The sequence below is a fragment of the Orcinus orca genome, chromosome 8, assembly GCF_937001465.1.
Source record: "Orcinus orca chromosome 8, mOrcOrc1.1, whole genome shotgun sequence".
Lineage (NCBI taxonomy): Eukaryota > Metazoa > Chordata > Mammalia > Artiodactyla > Delphinidae > Orcinus > Orcinus orca.
The window spans coordinates 4,721,551-4,746,057 of NC_064566.1; the positions used below are offsets into that span (position 1 = coordinate 4,721,551).

General features: G+C 41.9%; 1 protein-coding gene across 19 annotated transcripts in view; it reads right to left on the reverse strand.

Moving 5' to 3' along the window:
* PPP6R3 (protein phosphatase 6 regulatory subunit 3) overlaps positions 1-24,507 on the reverse strand; it is a 126,772-nt gene that overhangs the window by 25,563 nt on the left and 76,702 nt on the right. For 8 of the 19 annotated variants that reach the window (XM_004278040.3, XM_049712968.1, XM_049712971.1 and 5 more), the window contains 8 exons: positions 21,894-22,023; positions 19,795-19,947; positions 17,611-17,760; positions 16,424-16,488; positions 13,947-14,062; positions 12,200-12,285; positions 5,531-5,617; positions 908-1,005 (listed from right to left, as the gene is read on the reverse strand). In XM_004278040.3, coding sequence (XP_004278088.1) covers positions 908-1,005; positions 5,531-5,617; positions 12,200-12,285; positions 13,947-14,062; positions 16,424-16,488; positions 17,611-17,760; positions 19,795-19,947; positions 21,894-22,023 — 885 coding nt within the window. The remainder of the gene's footprint in view (positions 1-907; positions 1,006-5,530; positions 5,618-12,199; positions 12,286-13,946; positions 14,063-16,423; positions 16,489-17,610; positions 17,761-19,794; positions 19,948-21,893; positions 22,024-24,507) is intronic. The other 11 variants (XM_033402462.2, XM_049712976.1, XM_033402446.2 and 8 more) reach the window with 5 other exon arrangements.

Sequence of the window (24,507 nt, forward strand, 5' to 3'; positions counted from 1 at the left end):
GTGGAGCCTCCAGGCCCCTGTGCCAACACAGCATGTTGTTTGGCACAATTAGAGTGTGATGGAAAGTCTTTTAGCTTCTCACCTGCCATAAACTGCAACTTATGACAAACAACAGCCTCCACTGGCTGTAGTTCAACCAACTACTGAGCATCTACTGCTAGTGGGGAACCCTGAGAGATGCTGGGTGTTGGTGACCATCATCAGGGATCCCCTGTGAGAGAGAAGTTGGCTGGTGAGCTGTAACACCCCTCTTGTAAATACTTCATTTATAAATACCTCTCATTTCCCAAGGTCAGATGCTAGAACATTTGTTTTCATTTCTGTGGATGGCCCACACATCTTCTATCCATTAATTCTGCACATTACCAGTAATCCCCATTTCTATGCTCCTCTTTCCCTGACTGCAGAATGAATGAACTTACGGCCTGGCTCTCGGGCGGAAAAGCCCCAACTCTGCCTTCTGGTGAGTCAGCTAGAGAAAATACACATGGGGTAGAGCTGCTCAGCCATAATATGATACCCCATTCACTGTGTGCTGTAAGAGAACCACACCTGCTCAAGCCAGGTAACCAGGTAACTGACATAGGGATTAACTACTTTAGATGATGTGATCTAGCACTAAAACCTCAAAGAGGAGCACAATGACTTGAGTTCCTACACCTAATACAAATAAACCTCTGTGAAAGATGTCAAGCCCAAGGGCAAGCCTGCTCTGTGGGAGTGACATTCTATTCCTACATGTTGTCTGGGTGCTTCAGGCTGATAGGTTGGAACTAAAGGAACACTTGGAGGGCAGGTTCCTCCCAACTCACGAATGCAAAAGGGTTCCAAGAATCCAGGAGAACCAGAACATCTCACAAAGAGCAGGAGTGTAGGAGACAGTTATGCAAACAGAAGACATACTCACTTGCCAATGTCATCTTGATCTGCAAACTTCTCATCGTTGAAGCCAAACTGGTCAATAAAATTGGACGTCATTTGTTGCATCTGATAATCAGAAAAGGCCTGGCAACCCCAGGACCAGTGACAGTGATATAATGATTCTAATGACATTCTACATACTATTTGCTCATTTGTTTTCCAGAAATCATCTTATTTATATAGCCATAGGGCCTAAAAAGTTGGTGTGTTTTTCTAAAAAAAAAAAAAATCAAATAATTTCAGACACGATTTACCCCAAAAAGGAAATGTTTGGAATTTGGTCCATAAATTATTCTAATGCACATGTCATGTAAGAAATGTTTAAGTGACCACTGACCTCTATTCCAAATTATCTTTAGAGAGAGGTTTGGGTCTAGTTCAAAAGCGTGATCAAGTGACATGTGACAGTCTGAAATTATAAGGTGTATCAGTCACCTCTGAACACAACCAACCTTAAGATCCAACCAATGGTAACCACCCACCCTCCCTCTTTGCATCTCCCCACCCACAGTCCACTACAGCAACATGGCACCAGAGGAAAAATGACTAATAATCACAATCACAATCCTACAACACAATGTTCAGGGACACTTCATTTTCTTAAAAAAAAGATTTAAGGCTCAGAGGCTAGGAAGAGTAGAAAAGTAACTACTATCCTACCTACCTTAGAGAGAGGACAGAAAGTTATAACACTGATCCAAAATCACTCTGAAAAGCCTACAACACTGAAAGACCCATGCAGGAGTCGGCTCTTGTTTACTACACCGTTTCTAGAGAGCACCAGGCTCACTTGGGTTCTCTTAGGCAAGAAAGGGGGAATGTTAAAGCGGACTCCACAAAAATGTTGCTATTCTAATTTCAAACAACAAGCAGGCCCGGGGGAACAAGCGAGGTCAGCAAACGTGTTCCATGTTCTCAATCAGGAGTAAAGAACAGATGAAGATATGCAAGTGCCACTCCTCACTCTGCCCCGAGCAATAAATATGGAGACAAATAACGTGCGTGCTGCCCACGGACAGAGCTGTGTACGGACCTCGCGGAGGCACAAGCAGCAGCTGGCAGCTGAACTAAAAGCGTCGCTCCTGAGGCCACTACTGGGAAGGCCAAGTTCTCCTCGGTTCTCCATTTGAGCAGAGCCCACGGACTCTACCCTGCAGACAAACACTGCAGAAATGCCTCTGCCGTTAATTCCTGATTATTCATTCTGGTGGCAGGGAATTATGGCATGGATAATCCAAATAGTGGATAATTTAAAAATAAACCTTATATTTGGCTTTGGAAGGCATCTTTTCCTTAGGTCTAAAAAATGCTGCATCTAGTTTACCGAGAACCTATAACCTCACTTTTCTCTACCTCGATACCCACCACCCCTCTGTTCACTCTCACACTTTCCCGCTGCTCCCTTCCTTGCCCAAAGAGACAATACTACATGAGCACATGAGCACTTGGAGCCAGCCCCCCAGGGGTGCATTTGGTAAGGCACACCAAAGCTGTGGGAGTTTGGGTGAAAGCAGAACGGTAGGGACAAGTTCTGGGAGGCTGGGCTGAGTTTTGGACATACGAATATAAAATATGTAAGTAGAAAGAAACCAACTTGTCTGAATTGCTTTATCTTTTATAAGGTATGACGCATGGTTGGTAGCTTCAAAGGTGTGGCAAAGAATCACGAAGTCCTTCTTCCGAGCAAGCAGTATAAGCCAGGCTCTGAGTTTATTGACAGATTAGAAATTTGGTTGCACAAGGGGAAAAGGTCCTTTTCAACTGTTTTGATTCTTTTTTTTTCTTCTTTTTCTTTAAATGTTTTATACTTCTAGAGATCATACTGTAAATCTTTTGGGTGTAAAAGGGAAGAAATATTCCCAAAAGTGTTCCTTTAAATGCTTCATAATACTTTAAATGCTTCATAACAGAATGCAAATACTAAGTGTATTATAAATACATGTGTGAATGCATACATGTACAAACATATAGATACATACACAGATACACATAAACATGCACACACATATTTGCATTGTCTCTCTTCATCTATGGAGGGAGATATATAGCTGCTGACAGACACAGCCTCCACGTAGTAACGCAGAGGAAAAGAAAACCAACAAACCGTAGTCCTCATTAGCTCTGAGTCTACTGTAGCTTCTAGGAAGATAAAGCCAGCAAAGAACTTAGGTCTCAAGTCTGATTTTGACTAATAAAGCCATCGAGGCTTACTAAACCCACATAAGTGGGGACTGCTACTGTATTCTATTTGAAGCTTTAGAAAAGTGTTTTGGACTCTGAGAAATCCAAATCTGGAAAGCACCATACAGTTGTGCGATTATTAAAAACTTTTAGTTATGCAAAAAAGGGAAAAAAAAAAAACCCCACACGTCTCAGAACTGTCATCCTGGCCAAAGCCAGGGACTGTTCAAGTCACTGAGAAGGGAGCCCACCACTTTCTTAAGTAAATCTCTTGGGTGGACCCACCCGGGCAACAGAAAGTCCCCGTCCACAGACCTGATGGCCTATGAACAAGCCTGTTGAGGACGGGGGCAGCGGGAGTGGTGTCCATCCTTGGCAGCCAGCCCTAGTTCTTCAGACACCACACGAGGAAGACCTCCTCACCCTTTACCCTGTGAGGCAGCCTTAGGAGGAGGAAGAGTCAAGCTCCGGAGGTGAGGAAACCAGAAGGGGCACCAAAGCTGTGAGCACGCCCCGAGCCAAGTATGGCCCCCCCAAGTCTGTTAAGTGAGCTGCCCTAAGCTCTCTGTACTCGAGCATTAGCAACAGATCTAGCTTTAAATGTGAATGAGAACCTCAAATTGATATATATAAACTGATTTGATTATAAAGGAGACCAGCATGAAATTCTTACATTAACCTAGATTTGTATTCTTAAATTCAGAAAAAAATGCTTTGGAGTATGTTTATTTTCAAAATGATCCATGACTGGTGTATAGTTTAAACATGCAAAGAAAAGTTTACTGGAAGCCTGTCAATCAGAAAAGAGTAATTATTCTTCCTCCTTTTAGAGGGTTACATAAAGTGGATAAACCCACAGGTACAGCAGCCTGGTGTTAAGGCAGTTTGGTGACTGGGCTTGCTTTATATGCACATCAGCAGTCAAAGCAAAAAAAACGTTAGAAAATTCTCCCCAGAAAAGCTATGACCCTGTAACCAGATTTCAAGAGATGTAAGGGAATCCACTTTCCTGGTACCAAAATGTCACCAGTACCCGATTAAATCAGTTGCCCGGAAGTTCCGAGTTTATTAGCTTATTTACAAATAGATGTTTAAGGGCATTCTTTTTCTTAAAGCTATTCGCCAGATCAAAATCATCTTGAAAATGTACACTGTACACCATCAATTTTCTTTGTAGGGGTGGAGCAATGTGTAGCACTGGGGTTCAGACCAGGACGCGGGGACTAATTCAATACTGCCCAGGCGCTCCAGGGTCGGGCAAGGATTGCTCAAAGGCATGAGGGCTCACAGTGAGCCAGCTGGGCCTACGGGGTGGCCACTGCTGCCGGACAGCAAGCCAAGGTGAGAGGTGGCAATGAGGCCCTGCTGCTTGACAGCTCCCCGCCTCTCTCCTCGGGAGGCTGGCTTCCAAAGGGCAGTGTCAAGAATCAAGAGAAGCCTGCCAGCCACCAAAATGCTACCTCAGGCCTAGCCTGAATACATGAATGTTAAATTGCCTTAGTACCAAACCAAGAAACTGCTTAGCTCAACCTACACCACAGTGTGTCAGTCTACTTGGACACCGAAAGGCAAGGCCAGCATAAGCATCAGAAGCTTCATCCTGGCCTTGGTAAAAGGGGCTTAAAGATGGAGAAAAAAGAAGCTAAGCAACATTCAGTGCCAGGTGGGAAGGTGACTACGTCAATTCCATTGCCACACCAAATCAACTGACAGGCCAAGACCTGGTCCTGACTAAGGGTAACTTCTTCATACGAAGAGCTGATAACTTTCAAAGGGGCTTCTCTATTTAGCTCCCAAACCTGATACCCAGTGGAGATAGTGAAATCATTCCTCACCTCCCCAAGAACCACCAATGGATGATAAATCAGCACATTTATTTCTATATCCTGCTCTCTCCCCAACAAAGATTACCAGCAGCTGATAAAAGCGATGAATTTGCGAACAGGAGGACAGGGTGGCCATGAATTACTTCAATTACAACTTAACTTAGATGTCACTACACAATTTGAAGATACTGGAAACATGTAAGCCATCTGGGGTTCAGGGATATTGTGAAAGTTACTTTCACTGACGTTGAACAAGTCTTCGTATTCCTATCCACAGACCTGCAGGAACTGTCTACTGTGCAGGTCTGCATAATGAGCATGTCTGAGGCGCTTACTGAACTGTTCAGTTCATTCAAATCTCCTGAAAATTTACCGGACTCATCATTATTATCAGATCTGAAGAAACATTCCCTGGAATTACAATCAACATAAACCTTCCTCTCATGTACCCAACGCTTCCTCTTTTAAATGTCTTTGCCTAGCTAACAGGTTAACCCCAAATCACAACCTAATGCATGTCTCACTCCAACGCTGATTCACAAATGGCAACTAAACTAAGCATTTAAAATAAAACAAAAAGCAAAACTTTAGGCATGACTCACTTGCTGCAAAGAAGAATCCTGTGAGAAACCCGTTTCTTTAAAGTCAATTTCATCATCACTGGATGAATGAATATGGCAGGTTGTAACCTATATGCATAGAAATGTAAAAAACTATTTAACAGAGAAAAGTTTTGGACATTTGTATCAGCATTTTTACGGAAAAATCACATTTAGTTTTTCTCTCAATGTGTTAACAACAGCAGGAACAAAAATAAGTAACAGCTAAGTTGTAATAAATCCACCCAGTAATTCAAGGGTACACTTCACTCAGCCAGACGGTTTGGCTACCTGTCCTTCTGCTGCCCACCTGTGGTTACTTCACTCATGATTAACAGCACCAGAAAGCATGTGAGAGCTGTGGTACTCCATTTAAGTGATTTTGGTAAAAGGGAAGGAAGAAGTTAATGGCTCAGATAAAATATAGAAATAATTAAATATGCCAAGCCTGAAGGGTAAAGTTGCAATTCCCAGCGATCACTAATGAGCCACTAGAAAGGTCAGGTTTAAATACAACCATTTCACTTTAAATTCTTGCATTTCTTGCCCATTCTAAGAAAAGCATTGTTCATAAATGCTAAATATGACTTAGGTCAGTAGTCCCCTGCTCATTACAAGACCCCAAGTCTTCTGCCACTTAAAACGTAACCCCCTGCCCTCACAACTTAAAACCAACTCACATTAATAAGCAAAAGCATAAACACGAACTGCTCACCAATTCATGGTAAGTGATTTTTATTAATTCATAAATGTATTAACAATTAGAAATGAAGATATACAAATGGCTAAGCACCACACTAATGACAGTAATTGCTCTACAGCAAGTAATAAAAATGAACAGTCTGTAAAATTCTAAGAACAAGCACTATACTTCTAAGGGTAACTTACACTGTATTTTCTGAGTTATTCGTCCCGTACTTTTTGTAGAAGTGTTCTGGGCAGAGAGCACTGTCCTTGGGGGAGACACAAGCAGCCGTTACCTGCCAGCCCTTGAAGCTGTGCCTAGAAGCCTAGAGTTATAGACACCAGCCTGGTTTGCTTTGTGATGTTCCAACACTGATTCAAGAAGCCCAAAGTAGAATCCAACTGAGTTTGTATGTGGTATGGCTTATGAAATTCTGAATAAATCACTGCCTGAATAAAATTAATCTCTTTTCCCTTTGTCTGGCTATCTTTGGTGAAGATACTGAGTAAAAGTGAATAACCCAGTGTTTCCAATTAATTCCCTCTCTATCCTCCCTAAAGTATAGAGAAAGCATTAACACTAATTTTGAATCTGGTCTGATGAAATCAAAGGCAGAATTTGTGATCAATGAAGGGAACCTGCTTGAGTCAACTGTGGCTTTAGCAAGCTGGTGGGAAAGATATGGGGGTGAGGGTGTTCCACAAGAGCCCAGCCAGGATGCAGAAAGGAGGTGGTGGAATACTGCTTGGTCATGGCAGCTGGCACCTTGCAGGGCAACTGCAGTCAAGAGCAGGTCAAGCTGTCCCACTGCAGTGGATTTAGGAGCTTCGGGCAACTTGGGTGGCCAGTACAAGAATCATATTAAGCCCATGTGTGTTGTAGGGGTGCAGCACCACGGGGGGCGGGGAGGGCACAAAAACAGAAGACAATTCAAAGAGCAAGCTCGGTGAACTAGAGAGGAAAAGAAGGAGCTGACTACTCCTAGTATGTCTTGTTTAAGTTCAAAAAGGATATAATGTGTCCTCATTCATACTTTTTGCTACAAAATAAGATTTTATCAGGTCATTAATTAAAATAAGCAACTAGCTTTTGTTGAGCAACTACTATGTGCCAGACACTGTGACCCCCCTTATATATTCTCCTTAACTTGTATCCTCAAAGCAATTAATTTTTTCCTCCAAAAAGAAACTACTGTTTTACCAAGTTATTATTAATAATAACACAATGCCTGCACACCTTCTCAATTATGTTTTTAAAAGATGTGGGGACTCTGATCCTACCTACACCATACCCAGTCTGAAATCGTTATTAATAAAATGAGCTAAAAGATCGTTTAATTTACCTACAGGGGAAAACTTGTTCATCTCAGTCCCTGATCTAAGCTTCCAAAACACACCCCTTTTGAGGCATCTTCAGCTCAGGAAATGCCTCTTTCATTCCTCTTCTTCCAGCTAAAATCTTAGTCATCTTGTTTCTTCTGTCTCACCCACATCTGTCCATTCTACTGTCAAAATGGAACCTAAAATCCCATCACTTCTCATCAAGTCTATTATCACCTCCTTAGTGGAAAGTTTCTCCCTCGTCTGGATTAACACTATATTAGGCATCTAACCAGTGTCCCTGCCTCGACCTTTTGTCCCACTATAGTCTATACTCAATCCAGCAGCCACAATGATCTTTTAAATCATTACAGGATTTTAAATCACTGACATCAAATCGTGTCACTTTTTATTTAGTTCCAAACCTAACGGTTTCATCTCACTAAGATCACAACCCCAGGAGCCTGCCGTGAAGCTGCATGAGCTCTGGCCCGCAGAACCTCTAAATCTCTCCTCCCATTCTCTCCCTGGCCCGCTCTGATACAGCCACGCGGGCGCTGTGCCGGTCTCTGCACTCGCTCTTCCTGCCCCACTTCCCTCCAGCCTCTACACAAACGTTCTCCATGGCGTCTTCCTAGACCACCTAATTCTAAATTGCACATCTGCCCAAAACACTCCCCGACTCCCTCCCCCTAGTTTACCCTCCATCTGTTTATCCATCTCCACTGAGGCACGGATTTTTGCCAATCTTGTTTAGTGCAATATCCACAGTGTCCAGCACACAGCAGCCCCTCAAATATTTCACGAATACTAGTAAATCACTAAATGAGAATACAGAATCATAACTTTAAAAAAAGTAACAAGTACATAAGAACATTCTTGCCAAGCAAGTTGCATTCTAAGTAAACTATACTCTTGAAGCTGCAGTGAAAAAAAAGCTTTTGAGTTGTTACCTTCTTTCATAATAAAATTTCAGTTTTATTAACTGTCTTTAAAAGAAAAAGCAAATAAGAGTTTTCTTCATCTTGGCTGATTAGGTTGCTAGGAGAATCCTAAGTATGACTTGATAACTGGTAACCTGATAACTGGTAACCTCCAGTGAAAAGTGGAAGCTACAGACACTTGCTCCTTGCTGCACGTGGTCCCACTGTGGACCCCCAGCACTTACATGACCTGGGGATGGTTAGAAATGCAAACCCTCAGACGTTCCACCTTGACCTGCTGGATCTCCAGGCAATCCATACATGCATGTTTGTATTACTCTACACAACCTCCATAAACTATCTCATAAACTACCTCAACCTTAAAAAAAAGATCCTCACCCTTGGAGAGGCAGGCCGAGAATGAAAGAAACTCAATCTTCCAAAGTCAGTACAGAAACATTGCCTACGTTATCTAAATTTCCTGTATCTAAATCCTTACCAATTTTTACAGTTTGGGGGCTTAGTCAAAACAATGCGGCCTCTGGATATAATTAAAACACCAAATTTTACTCATGATAAACTCCCAACATAAAAACATAAGCAGTATATGAATCTCTTGTTCATATACTTTGGCATGACGGGGTCAGAAGATTAAAGTACTTCAAAGATCTCAGAGAGAAGGTAATTCAAATGTTGCCCTAGAAGTGATAGGAGCTGGAAGACAGATGTTGCCCTAGAAGATGGCAGGAGCCTGGGGCTGGCACAGCTTATCCTACATAACCGAGCAAGTCCTCAGGCCCACAGCCAGTAGAATAGGTGAGTGTTTGCTGTATAAACAAACGAATCCTGGCTGTGGCTAGAAAATAAAGAACAGGCCAGGGCAACCTAACAATGCACTAACTCAAGCATTTGGTGCTGAACTACTAGTTGACCCAAGTCCTATGAATATACCTGAAATAATTCCCAGAGAGGTATCTGAGCCATCATCCTAAAATCAACTAAGTCAGGGCAGTGTATCTAATCTATTTGGGGAGGGAGGTAGGGAATAAGCAATGTATTATTTAACTGCCAATTTCAGTGATGAGTATGCCTGAAGCAATTAGAAGGGAATGCTTTTATTTGGACTTTGCACTACACGACTTAGTGGGCATGACATTTCTGTATGACATTTTTGCAAGGGCAACACCCACTGCACGTACCAAACTGTGTTTATAATAATATTCACAACAGCACATTTTCCCTGGAACATGTGGGATATAGCCTGAAACATTCTGGGCAGAAAATGAAGAGCCTGGAGGCTACAGTTCAACTCTCCTTGGCGGCCCAGGATTAATGTATAAGGATCCTTAAAACTTGGAATACCCATATCCCTAAAAATACTACAAAGCAAAATTCCCTATTAGAAGGACTTAAGACTAAGTAGAGGTAGTATTTTAGTACTGGGTATTTGAAACCAAGGAAGTGAAGAGCTCCTGAGAGATCAACACAAAAGTCTCAAGAAACAACAAAAGCACAGAGTGGGGCTAAGTCAACAAAGGATATGAGCAATGCTAACAGGGCTCTATATATCTTACCACTTTTGCTATATAAGCGAACTTCTGCTTCTTTTGTTTTACTGTAGATTATCTATGTAGTCCAAGTATTACGGCAGAAAGTGCAATAGGCAAAGGAGAACTGAGCTTCAATCAGCGTGATAGGTGGAGCCGTGATGATTTTTTCCTTCAACACAGGTGTAAATGTATGTCTAGATGTGTCTGACCCAAAAGGGCTGTGCACTAATTATGCAGGGCAAGCCCACGCTCCTCTGTGTGGACATACATGACATTACACACAGTCACAGACTAGATAACTGACGGCATCGTGCAAAGTAGCTGAGTGCTACCTGAACTGCAATGAAAGTCCATCTTTATAAATATTTAAACTACTCACAAAAGAAATCTGCTTGAATTACCAAAGATAACTTTTTTAAAAAATCCTGATAACAACAAGTTTAACTGGACATTCTTTACTTCTACCTCTGAAGTCAATCAAAAGGCAATTTTTTTTAAAGCTTTAACTATTTTTTTTAATTAATTAATTTATTTTTGGCTGTGTTGGGTCTTCGTTTCTGCGCGAGGGCTTTCTCTAGTTGTGGCAAGTGGGGGCCACTCTTCATCACGGTACGCTGGCCCCTCACTATCGCGGCCTCTCTTGTTGAGGAGCACGCGCAGGCTCAGTAGTTGTGGCTCACAGGCCCAGTTGCTCCGTGGCATGTGGGATCCTCCCAGACCAGGGCCTGAACCCGTGTCCCCTGCATTAGCGGGCAGATTCTCAACGACTGCGCCACCAGGGAAGCCCCAAAAGGCAATTTTTGACGAAGTTTCCCAAGCAAGATCAGAATTAATACTCCTATTTCTTTACGAATAAGAAACAAGGCAAAAATCCCCTTCAAGGAGACCACATTTCCTGCATTCTTAACAAGGAATCAATCTGGGAACCTCTAAAATTAAAAGGTTCAATTTAACAGTATGAGAGAACAATTTCACCCTACAATAAGACCCTGATGATCCAGAATTTTAACCAATTTGACTGGGGGGAAAGAAACAATGTACAGTGGGTAATACATTCATTAAAAGTTACTTAACCCTTCCTTGATCCCTCAGGGCTGTCAAAGTGAATGCCATTTCCTCTGTTGGGCTGTGACACCCTGTGACAATAAGGGCCACCAAATCTATTTTAACTAAATGTCCCTACACAGCTCCCTTTTTACAGTTCTCTCTCAACTTCATATTTCTTCCAACTCCTAATACCTAATAATTCTCTCACTATATCCACCTGAACAAGCCACCAACCTGTCAAGAGTCTGGAAAAAGATAACCAAACTTGTTAGACAATCTGCAAAGCAGGAGGCAACGGGCCCTTCGGGCGGGTGACGCAGGATGACTAGTGACCGCTCTGCAGCACCACCCCCACCCCATTTCTAGGCTCTGCTCTGAGCAGATAAGGCTGCCTAACAATCGAGGCGTTACTGTATATTAGAAATGCAAGACTGCGGCTGCTGAATTTCAAATACAGAATTAAATGCCTGACACACCTACTTCCATGCAGAGTCAAGGCCACCACCTCAACTATCAGCTGGCATGTGCTTGCAAAAGGAAATGCTTTTCCTTGAAAAGCAAAAGCAATACTTACCTTAAAACTTAACGTATTAAAGAAAACAAAGACTACATTCCAAAGTCCAATATAATTTTTAAGAATATTATCAATGCCATTATTCCCTGGCTCAAAGTACCAATCTATTAAAGCTGGGGTTTTCAAAGTCATCTATAAAATTGTCCCCCACTGGGAATGACTTTAATGAGGGTCAACTCAACTCAGTAACATTAGAAAATATCGAATACTTAGGTTTTCTAACCACCCGGGGTTATTTAGGCATAAGGCAACAAACCCAACACAGTAAAAGGAAGGCTAGAGGCTGCTCTGTTGAGGTGCTTGGGGAGCAGGGCACTGAGGGAGGTGGAAACCGAGTACAGTGGGAGCAGGTATGAGTAGCTTCTTTGTACCCTTACGTCATCCTAAGCAGGAATTGGAAGTTGACTAGACAAATTAGCAAGAGTACGGTGGGCACTGACCTCTTTTACTGGTAAGAAACATGAGCTTGGCCTACAATTATCAGTACAAGTGGAAGACGTCTCACATCTTTCTGAATAGACGGGCAAAGGCCAAGAGCACTGAAATCACAGAAATGTAACCTTGTAGAACCTACTAGATCTACCGTGTTCCTCTTGTTAGTTTCTCCTAAGGAGCTTGTGCAGAACGTCTCCCATCGCTCCCTGACTTCGTCTGGAAGATCTTCAGAGGGAGAAAAGGAAAAAAACATTATCACTACAGTGACTTGCACACAGACAAATAAACAGGTAACTCGAGAGGGCACCACCCACGTGGTTCCTCAAAGGCAAGCAATCCCTGCAGGCTGAGCTCTCGGAGGGACGGGGTATAGCCATGCTCAGTCTGAACCCCGAGAACTTTTCAGGAACCCCCTCCCCACCACGGTCTATGCTTGATGCTAAGAGCCCTAAGCAGTTCTTTGAATTCAACAAGTTTTTTAAGACCTTTTGCTAAAAACTTAACCTGGAAAATATGTTTCTGATAAGTTCCCTGTAAAGATAACGGTCTTTAAGGTGGGGGTAAAAGCAGTTTTGCTTCATGGTCGTGTGAGTTTAGGAAACACTGCAAATGTCAGCTCTTGCGCACCTTCTTGAGAAACTGACTGGCATCTGGCCAATGAATGTCCCACGGAACCCAGTTTGGCTTCTCAAATTGCTCAAAGATAATGTTTCCTAAATGTTTGTGTCATAGGCCAACATATGGATCCGTATGCAATAGTGAAAGCTACCTTCTACAGAAACTGTAAAGAAAAGGATACACAAATACTTTTCTGAGAAAATGCAACTATAGCTGTAATCTTGGAGGCCTCACTAAGGCTGTCTGTCATCTGACAATTATGGCTTAAACACACGTGTGTGTACACACTCTTACAAAGGCAAGCAACTTCCATAAAACGAAGACTGATCTAAAAACAAAAAATCATACACATGGCCAATTTACGTGCACAGCAAAGGACATAAAGTGTGATGATCTGGCTAACATCTCGCTCAAGAAGCAAAATTACAGGTGCGCTAGCCCCAATTTGTCCATCACTGGGCCACAACTATACTTTTCGTGCACATTCAATAGGTAACAGCCTCTTGAACACAAACATTCTTAAGAGAGAAATAGTAGGATAGACTGAGAGATGATTTTCAGCAAGTTAATAACTGAACGAATGTTGTACCACAGAGGTTGAAGATGTTTTGCCTTCAGAGTAAGTCACAGGACTAGTAATCCCACTGGTACCAAACCTGGAGCACACAGAGTTCTTGATGCTCTCATTTGGGAGGAGATGGACTCAAGGCCTTGGTGCCAGTGTAAAAGGCATCAATACGGTTTCTTCCAAGTAACCTTGGGCTGATTAAATTCAAATGCTAGTGCAGAAAGAGTCCTTTAGGATATTGGCTAATATTGTTCATTTTAGTAATAGAGAGATGGAAAAAATGCTGTTAAATGCTTTAATATGCCCATTAAAGGAACTCAATCCATAGGCTATGTAGCGGACTTCAGAAGAAAATAAAAAGCAAGAGTAATTGTAGCTCAAGTGGCTCAACTGTCAGCCTACGAGTACTTCAAGCTCAAAGGAACGGTTTAGTGAGCAATACCCTTAGAGAATGAAAGTGGGTAACTAGTTACCGGCTGAGCCTGCCAATACTTAATAAAAGGACTGCAGAACTAAGAACAGAGATACAGCAAAAATCTATATTGTTCAAACACCTTCTCAAGAGCCTCATTCAAATCTCGAGATAATATAAGGAAACTCTTCAGACAGCTATTTAAAAAGCTATGAATATTTCCACTTTACCCCTAAATCCTTTCTCCAATCCAACAAAAATGTAATGAAAATTCCATAAACCCATTACCTTTGATGAGCTGCTGTACTAAGGCGCAGTTGGGGCCCTTATCAGTGCTGTGCACGATGCAGTTGGCTATCCTTGTCAGGTGTCCCATGTAGCCATGCCGTCTTCCTCCTTCGGCTCTACCAGGGGTAAAGGACAAATATTCAGACTCCTGAGAGGATGGAGTGATGAACAGCTTGGTAAGTACAGTGGATTTAAGCAATCATTCTAAAAACTGAGGCACTAAAGACAAGAACAGGCGGAAGAAGAGGGTACGTAATATAACCAGGTTGGGGTAGGGGTAGGGGTAGGGGTAGGGGGTGGGAGTGTGGCAGCAACTGTCTACTCAAAAGACTACATTGTAGCCTCAGTCAACAGGACAAACTCTGTTCAAAGACTCAAACCAACCATCCTCAGTAACACAGTATCTTTAAAAACAAAACCCCAAACATTCACTGATGCCTAATGATTCTGTAACTTTCCTTCCTATCTTTCTGTGAAACTATTTTTCAGACTTTAAACAGATTGTAGGGAAATGAGGTGAGAATTCTGCTGGTTCATTTTGCTAAGATATCAAATTTTAATTGTATCAATCAATCATCGAGATAGTTATCTACCAATGGCATTTCTCAAGTTAAAATATTAGCTGATTTGAGGACTTGGCCAAGATGAGAGGTAGTCAACTTGTATCTGGCCCACTTCCCACTTGGACACAGACATTCACATTACTCCTCACCCCTTCCCCACTTAAGAGTTCAATCTTCACAACTATGACCCATCTTTACATTTAGACAAACTTTTCACATCACAGTGATTTCTCCGCCCGAATATTTACAAAGTGTCAAGTCTTTAAATTCTATGAAACAAAAGACTTTTGATTGCAGACAGGAGGAAACAAACCGAAGAGCTCTTTGCTTCAAGGGAGAATCTTTCAGGAGTCACTAAGAAAAACCATACTGTGCTTGTAGGCTTGCCTGGAAAATGAAATATCTGCTAATAAGCTTAGTAGAGGGCCTGGGAATACCTAAGGGTCTGAAGGCATAAGGTTGACCTCAGCTGAACTGCTATGAGCCTCTTTCAGTTTCACAGTAAGATCCCACGACCGGAGTGTTCCTTCTGGGCAAATTCTTAGTCAGAAACTCTGGTATTCCCTCAAACCCTCACAAGGGAAAACAAACACCCATCTCCAAGTTTTTTGGCCCAAGGCTCCAACTTTTCTTTAGCCTTCCTGTTCAAGGAAACCTTAAAAAGCTCTTTCAGGACTCCCCAAGAGGGGAGGAATATTATTAGCCAGGCCTTCAGAGGATGGAGCTTGCGGGAAGTAGAGCACACAGGACACCTCAGCACTGGCGAGACGAGGAAGCAGAGAGGAAGGGGGTCAAGGAAGGCTAAGATGGGGCAGACACATAACCAGAGACGCCACTCTGGCCACAGACAGCACCCCAAAGGAGCTCCATTTGGAGGAAAGTATCTGAGGTCCACCAAGACTGAACCCCTGCCACCCTCAACCTACACGCCACCTTTCACCACCCAGAGTCAAAGCAAAGCCCTATCGGTGTTTAGTAAGCAATTTTTAAAAACCAAACCCCAGAAAACAAAGCAGGCAGCTCCCGTGAGTTACCTAGCTCTCCTGGGCACTGCAAGAGACATCTGAACAGAGACACAGAGCAGGGAGATCCTGAGAAAGGTTAGACTATAAAGGGGCATGTGACAACTTTATGGGGTGATGGAAACGTTCTGTGTCTTGTCTGTGATGGTTACATGACTGAATGCATTTGTCAGAATTCCTAGAAATGTATACCCAAAAATGTATACTTCAATAAACCTGACTTAAAAACAAACACAAGAAGTATACCTTGAGAGTGTTTCCCAAACATACCCACCTGCTTCAGAATCTATGGGATGGCATAAAAGCTCCCAGAGCATTAGAGAGGAATGCCTGTTTCAGACAAAACCACTAGGGAAAAAAACTCTGTGTAACAAAGCTACTCACACGCAGCAACTAATACTTCACGTAATCTTGCCAATCAGCTAACGGAAATTTTCTAAAAAAGGAAATACTAAGCAATTTTACCCTCCCTCTAGCTCCAAGCACAAAGTGACTCTTTTCTTCCATGAGAACCCGGGTAACAAGGACAAAGGTGCTAATTAAGGAGGACTTTACTTTGTAATTCTTTCCCTTCAACTCCCCATTATTCTCAGAAAAACAGCCATTCAGAAAGGACCAAGAAGTTGCAAAGGCAGCAACAAAGGTGGGGAGTACTCCCAACCCCTGTTCTTTCAAGACAGGTAGAAAGACAGGGGGATCTAAAAGTAAATTACTAGAAAAATATGTGTTACAATTAAATAATCTGGAAGTCCCAAGAGAACCATTTGTAACTGTAAAGTGGCCTGTACCATGTAATTATATTATATTCATTGTTCCCTGTCTAGGGCAAGGGAGTATATTTTCTTCAAATTAAAAATCAAACTGAACTCCTATCAGAAAACAATTTACTTACTGTTTCTTCTCGTTCATTTCCCAGGCGTCAAGTATTCGTTCTATCAATTGACATTTTTGAAAGAGCTGAATAAAAAGGAACGTTCCAGTTTAACATTGACATAAATGTCAAAGTGTCAAATTTTTAAAGTGAAACAGAACTCTAGTTAAACAGAAAAGTGATACCTATCACTTTATACATATAACCCAGCAAGCCTAATACAGCTGTGAATTACTGGCTAAATCAGATGCACGTTGAAAATAAATTTACTCAAGGGCCCCAGAACACTACAGGGATTCAAGACAGGATCTATGCCTTTAGCAGTGAACCTACGAGGAAATAATATATTTCAAGTACTGCTACCAGTGAGCAGCTGACCTAAAGCAAAAGACAGGTTTTACTCTGAAATGGAATAAAGAAAATTATGCCTTGGCAAAAATTTAACTCACAATCCACAGCAATACTTGTACATTTTAAATGCGAGCAACACTTACTTCTCTATGAGCTAACATTACTGCATTCGTATTAAAAATAGGTGTGGCTTGCCAAACTTCCGCACGCCAATGACCAGTGCTGTGGGCTGCATTATCGAATGTGCACAGCCAGTCTTATTCAAATGTCATTTGTCTTCCCCATCTACTTGGTTACTCCAGGTTAGCCTTTCCCATCTTCAAGGTTTGGGCGTAACCCAGTATGAGCTAGAGAATGTCACACAATCACAGAACTTCAGAGCAAGAAGAAACCTGAAGACTGACTTAGTAAAATCACCTCATATTTAACAAAAGAAAACAGACCCCCAGAAGAGGCTTCCTCGACACTGCATAAGAACTCACTTCTCCCAACTTTCAGTCATATATTCAGCACAAGAAATTAAAACTCTGGCAAGCCAAATAATTGGTTCAAATGTTTTCTGCAGTATTTAAATTTGCATTGTTCTTTTAATCTCCAAAAGATTTCTAAATCTTCAAATTTATTAATTTTCCCAAATAAGCAAGCCACTTAGCCTTTTTTTTTTTTTTAAAGTTCATGTAATGGTTAATTGTCCAGGATATGATTTACAGAATCACTGGTTAAAAGTACCATTACAAGTTAAATATTCAGACTCTGAAATCTAACCTCCCACCCTTAAACCTCAATTCACTTCACACCTTAAGCAGAAAAATGCTATAACCAGGAGTGGCAGAAAAAAAGACACCAAGTAAGCTTACATGTTTCAATAACAAATTGTCACCAGTGGAGTCTTGATCAGTAATTGTGCTATTTTCTGTGTTTTCAAAAGGACTTGCAAGAATCAGTGCAATACAGATTTCCACTTGTGTGTGTAAAAAGTTATTCCATGTGTATTTGAAGAACATGTCCTACAAAAAAAGAAAAATAATGCTTTCTTTTATTCAGTCTCCTCCATGTTTAAGCCACTACCGCAACACATTCACCAAATAATGAATTAATAAAGTGAAAATGATGTGTTCCTAGTACAATAGGACAAATTAAAAGGAACACATTTTATTTTAAATGCAGTTTAAAATACCTTCATAGACTAAATAGCATGGTATTTGCTCATTTAACATGTCAGAATTTGCATGGAAACTAACAGAGACCAACAATAAACACATAAAGACAATAATAAATTTCTCAGACAGAAAGAGAGTGTCTTTTTGTTTTCAACGTGACTAATACAGATATTGAGAGTTCAGTAAATTTCCAAAGAAATTTATGAGAATTTCATTTTGCCTCAACAAATGCTTACTGATGACTTCTGAGCAGCACACAGTGCTAGGTGCAACCTGGGAGACAGACAAAAATACGGTCTCCAATTTTGAGGTGCTCACACCTTAAAAAAAATAACCACTCGGGCATTCAAAACTCATAGAACTATCAGTGGATAGAGCAAAATAAGAAAGGTATGAGAGGTGGTGACGTGCGGAACTCCTGGAGGTGCAAGGGTTTTCCAGATTACCTGAAAAGGTAACAGTAGCACACACACAAAAAAAGACAATTCCAAAAAGCACAAATGCATCAAGTATGTATTCAGGATATCGCTGAGTCTTGGTTATCTAATCTCAAAATGAAAAGATAATGATTAATGATCCACTTAGGAGTTTTATCATATTAATCACTCAAAAGAAGCTCTAAGATTAACAACAGAATGAATTAACAATAGCTGTAAACTTACTACTAGGAAGATGAAAGACTAGTGATTGATGACTTCAGTGAGACGCCCAGAGACAGGATTAGGAAGTTATAACCCTGTCAGAGGGTAGGGCAAAAACTATGTCCCCAGAGGGCAAGGGTTATGCTGGCAAGGAAACTGCAATCCTGTAGCGTCTCATCTTTCTCCAAATGTTCCTGCTCTCTACGCCTTCTACTGCTATGTCATTTAACACAAAGCTGAAAAACAACTGAAGTATCTATCTCAGTGACACTAGGAAGAACAAAGGGAATGGTTGATAGAGCATGCATGGGTTTGAAACTGGATGTGAATTCAAATCCTGCTCCACCACTTACTAGCCATGGAATGTATCCCCTATCTGGGCATGATCTGAAAAATCATGCCCAGGATCACATGAGAAATGTATATTAAGTTTTATACCTAGGATCACATGAGAAATGTATATGAAGTGTACATTCAATACCTTTCATGTAAAGAGCAAACACCCAGACTCTCCTTTGAAACACACGCCAAGTTCCTCCCAGTGTACAGTGTGGCCAGCGGGTGTACAGTGTGGGTCCTGGGAACCCATCTGTGCTGTGCAGAGGCAGGACAGAGCAAGCAGAGGCCCCGGGGCCAGGCCCATGGATCCCAAACACAGGCCTTGGAGCTGGGGAACTCAGGGGTCAGGGAAGTCCAGGTAATTCCTGGGCTCTTCTTTTTCCCTTACATTCCCTTCTGCTTCCACTGAAGCAGACTAAATCAAAAGATAGTCTCACACTAAATTGAAACAGTCTTTTAGACGCAAATCAAGACAGTGTCAGAGACCTCGTATACTATCTCAGTGGAAAGAAGATCAAAGCTTGTCCCTTGGCTAATTATGAAGAGAAAATAATGCTGTAAGCCCCAGTCGTTTATTGCTAATACAATCCCCTGAAGAGGGTGATTACACTCACTCTATCCTCCATACGAGACTGAGCTTCTCAAGGGAAACATCTGTCTTAATCATCTTCCAAATTCTCTAATACAGTTCTTTACGCACGGCAACAATAAATTACTACTGAAAAATTGAAAGCATTCAAAATTGATGATAACCGCAAAGGGAAAACGATATAAAAGACTGTTTACACTCGGACCAAGGAAAGTCATTGACACATACTGTAAATTTATGAGGTTCTACCTTCAGTTATGTATCCATAAAGTATCAAGGGCAAATTAAGACATCTTTCAGGGGATATCGTACCAATATGACCCCAATGCTATTCAGCTCCATAAGGTCCCCGTTGATACTGCTGGTATTTGTTTGGAGGAGGCTGGATATCAACCTAATCACATTCAACCGGGTGTTCCCCACGGGAGGGTCCAGCACGCCCCACGTAGTCTTCATCACACTTTTCTGAGGAAGAAAAAGCTTTCCAATTAAATTCAGTTCAGTAAACAAATAAAGGGTGTAGGAGTATGTACTAAGATACAACGCTAGGTAAACTAAGCCTGCAAACAACTTGGCCTGAATTCTACACCTGAAGGAAAATCCAAAACTCCTACTGATGATATCTTTAAGATATGATGAAATGAACATGAGGGAAAACAATTAAGTAATTTCCCTGGACTACAAATTTTATAAGAAGTCAAGTACCCCCTTGCCTTCAACATTGCAAACACCACAGGAATGAAGCAGAAAGCTACTGAAGTCCACGAAAAAAAAAGTGCAATATTCCAATTCTGACCAGAAACCTAAGAAACTAAGAAAAGTTACAAGTGGTTTTAGATCACAGTTCTCAATCTCTGCCAAATCTGTGATAAAAGTGCAAACTCAGAAGTTGCCTCTGGATCACAACCTTGAAACAGGATCAACCTCAAACCTGTTCCTGTCCATAAAAGGGAGTTTCTATTCTCTGAAATCACAAAAGACAGACACAGAACATTCCGGAACTTCAGAAGTTTGGCGGGAAAGGATGATGACCTGTGACAACGAAGCGAGGATGCCCTTCTCCATGTCCTCGTCCACAGGGGATCCCTGCCCCCCTGCCTGTGCTCCTCCAGGCCCAGTGGAACTGGACGGCCCCCAGTTTCACTCCCTGTGGCACAGCTCTAATAAACACGGACCTACTCACTCACCACATCATGTAGTAAAAAGCAGCCACAAGCTGAACTCACTCCTAGCCGTGAACAAGAGGAAGGGCAAACCAAACACTGTCTTACTTCCGAGTTAGGCCCAAGAAGAGTACCAGTGTGAGAATCCATATTAGACGCTGCCTTTTTTGTCCACCTAGAAAGAAGACTGTGGCACCTGAGACACAGGTCAGGGGAACCTGGCCACACCCTCTCCTCTCACAGGACCTCCTTCCCCTCCAACTTCCACTTCTCTTCTCCTGAGCAACTCCTTCTCCTCTCCTTACTCTCCCTCCTCTTCTTCCCAGGTCTGGCACAAAGGACGCCACAGTTAAACACCAGCTCCCCCTCCACAAGATGGTTAAGTAAACAGAAAACATCTACTTTAGAAAGGAGACACTAGTCTACTAACTTCCCAGTAACTCGCACCGTAGACGTCACAGAGACACACTTTCCAGAGCCTGGGATGCTGGATGCAATGATGCAGGGCCGAAGGAAAAACCAAAGTGTAAGAACTAGTGCAGGCGGTAAAACTCTCATGGAACTGCCTTCCACCCTAGAGATGCCAAAAGGAAGAGCCTTGTCCCCTAAAGCTCGATCTGCGCCAACCCGAGGGGGTGGGGTGTCACGGAAGGACACCACTATGGACCCTGGACACCCCTCTTTTGGAGGTCTTCGCTGTCTGCTGTCTGTGCTTTCAGTGGCTGCCTGATTAACAGTCATTTCTGGATTAGCACACGGATGCTCCCGACAGAAAAACTAACACTCCAAGTCACATTCAGCCAACTACTTCTTAAATGAGATACCTGTTCATCAGGCGGTTACACTGCTCCAACTCTGAATAAGACAGCTCAGTTTCAAAGGTTAGTTCCTAAAAGGTTAGCTTTTACCTCAAAGATGTGACAATAACACGCTGTGAGAGGAAAACGACTGTACTGGCACGTAAGTATGCAGAATATAGAGGAAGAACAAAAAGCTGAGTTTCCTAAGCAGATGAGTAACTTACTTAATTTTAATTCTATTCTATTCATCAATTTAGATGCTATATATCGATAAAAGCCAATTAAAAACTAGCTCAAGAGCAATGAAAACAACTGCCCGTGTACCTTCTAATATGCTTTGCACATGGGAGTCACAGCCAGTCCTTTAACTCACAAGGTTCATCTACTTTCTAACAACAGCTGAAATCTAGCTACTGGCTGGTCAACGGGCTTCAGAGAGCTGCCTTACCTTGGGTGGCTCAAGCAGGAGTTCATGAAAAGATCCAAGTCTTCCTCGGATGGCTTCTAGAACGCTCTTGTTGACCGAACAAGCTGAATGACTCATGCCTGGTGGGCAGATCTCTATATGGCCTTCAAATCTTGAAACAAAGCAAGTTAATTTTATTTATTACTTCAGAACAAATCACTCAAGGTGCTCCGTATCAGCGTATAGGGATATACATAATAGCTATAGAATATATAGTGATTATATCAAAATTTCTGGAAGGATAGGAAGAGGGTGTAATAAAACCTTGATAGGGATCAGCCAACATGGTCTGAAATCCAAAGATGTACAGTGTCGGGTGAGAAATTATATCCATTTCTTCCCATTCTCTCCTAAACCTTTTAACTCCTTATACCTATTGTACTAATATCAGGTCTCTAACCAGAAAATCTGGAAAGCAGCAGGAGATCCCTGAATTACAGGACACATCACACTGCCTGCCACTGGAAGACTGTTAATAATAAACAAGCCTGTATTAGTTCTATACAGTTTCTTTTGACTAATCAACACTGCTTCCTATTTAAAAGTCTTAACTTACTCTTCTGCATAAAGCTTCATCTATACTCATTATAAACCACTCCTTTTAGAAAAACAATTACGAGTGGAATGAGACTCCCAAATCCCAATCAGTTTTAGAAAGCACAGGGGTTCTCAAAGTTTGGGGACATAAGGAGGGAGGGGTCTAAAAATGTGGGTGTACAATTCAGATTAAAAGATAAACCTGAGAGTGGTGTGTCAGTGCAAACTAGCGCTTAACAATGTAGCTGCTGGAGCACGACTGCCTGAGCCTGAACCCTGGACCTTCACTCACCAGTAATTCGTTCTAATATGGAAAATGGGAACCACTGAAGAATGTCCCTCCCAGGACTGCTGTGGGGACCACGCTAATGTAGACAAAGGACTGAGGGCGCTGCTGGACACAGCTAACACCTAGAGAGTGGTTATTAGGGCTGTTACCCCAGGACTGCTGTGGGGACCACGCTAATAAGGACAAAGGACTGAGGGCGCTGCCGGACACAGCTAACACCTAGAGAGTGGTTATTAGGGCTGTTACCCCAGGACTGCTGTGGGGACCACGCTAATAAGGACAAAGGACTGAGGGCGCTGCCGGACACAGCTAACACCTAGAGAGTGGTTATTAGGGCTGTTACCCCAGGACTGCTGTGGGGACCACGCTAATGAGGACAAAGGACTGAGGGCGCTGCCGGACACAGCTAACACCTAGAGAGTGGTTATTAGGGCTGTTACTTGAAAATATTTCACACAGGCAAGTGATTTCTAAGAGCTACACGGAACAGCCTTCAGAAACTCAATTCCTAGAAAGGGGGAGTAGGCAGAATAAAGGCCTTTTGCTTTGATTATAGTGCTTTTTAATGTGCAGGGGTTTTAATAATTTATGTGGCCAAATATAGCATTCTTCACTATAGTCTCTGTCCAGGAAGCCATACTTAAAAGTTCTTTACAATGCCATAATCCTATGAGTATTTGCATACTTTTCCTCTGGTGTTTTTCATTTAACTCATCTGGAATTTATTTTTATGCAAAACAGGTATAGACATGATATTTTTTTCCCCAAGTGGCGAGTCACTTCTAAGCCACATTTATAGAATGATCCGCTTTTCCCCACTTATGTGAAAAAAAAAAAAACCCATACAAAAACATATACTAAAATTCCTTAATCATTCATATACATTTTATTTGTTCATCTAATAAATACTTAGTGAGCATCAATTTATGTACCTGCCTTGACTCAGGTACTACAATCAATATCCATGGTGTTTCTCACATTTTAATCCTTTCAAATATATGTAAAAATCTGCTAAATCCAAAACAAAACCTGTGCTGATATTCCGAAGAGATACATGAAATCTGGAACACAGACTTGGAAAGGCACAAGAAGTGATGGCTGTTTGGGGCATCGGGAGTCTGTTCCTTTCCTCTCTGAACAGAGATCTACAGTCCAGATGCACGGTATCTGCATCCACGCAGCTCCCTCAACCACTCACCAGTTAAGGAAACTTTGCTTATTTACTGTTTGGGATGATTATGAATAAAGGGCACAAATATTCACTTACAAGTTTCTGTGTGACACAATTCTCACTTTTCTTGGGTAAATATCTAAGAGTGCTGGATAATATATTGCAATAAAGGTCTGTTTGTTAAAAAACTGCCAGGTGTTTTTAGGAGATGGCAGCATGACTTAACATCCCAGTCGGAGAGTGTGAGGCTTCACTGTCACCAGCACTGGCTCTGTTTGTTTGGTTCAGCTGTTCAGTGGGCTGAATGGTCCCCCCACAAAACGTATGTCCACATCCTAGTCCCCAATCTGGATGCCTTTTCTTTCTTTCCTGCCTCACTGCACCGCTAGGGCCTGTAGCATGAGGCTGAATAGAACTGGTGACGGGAAATATTCTTGCCATGGTCCTTGATTTTAGGGGCTATGATTTCAGTCTTTGCCCATTAAGAATGATGGTAGCTATGGGTTTTCTTTTGTTTTTCAGTTTCCAAGTTCCCTTCTATTCCTAATTTGCAGAGAGGTTTTATCATACAAGAATGTAATGAAATGATCACATGGTTT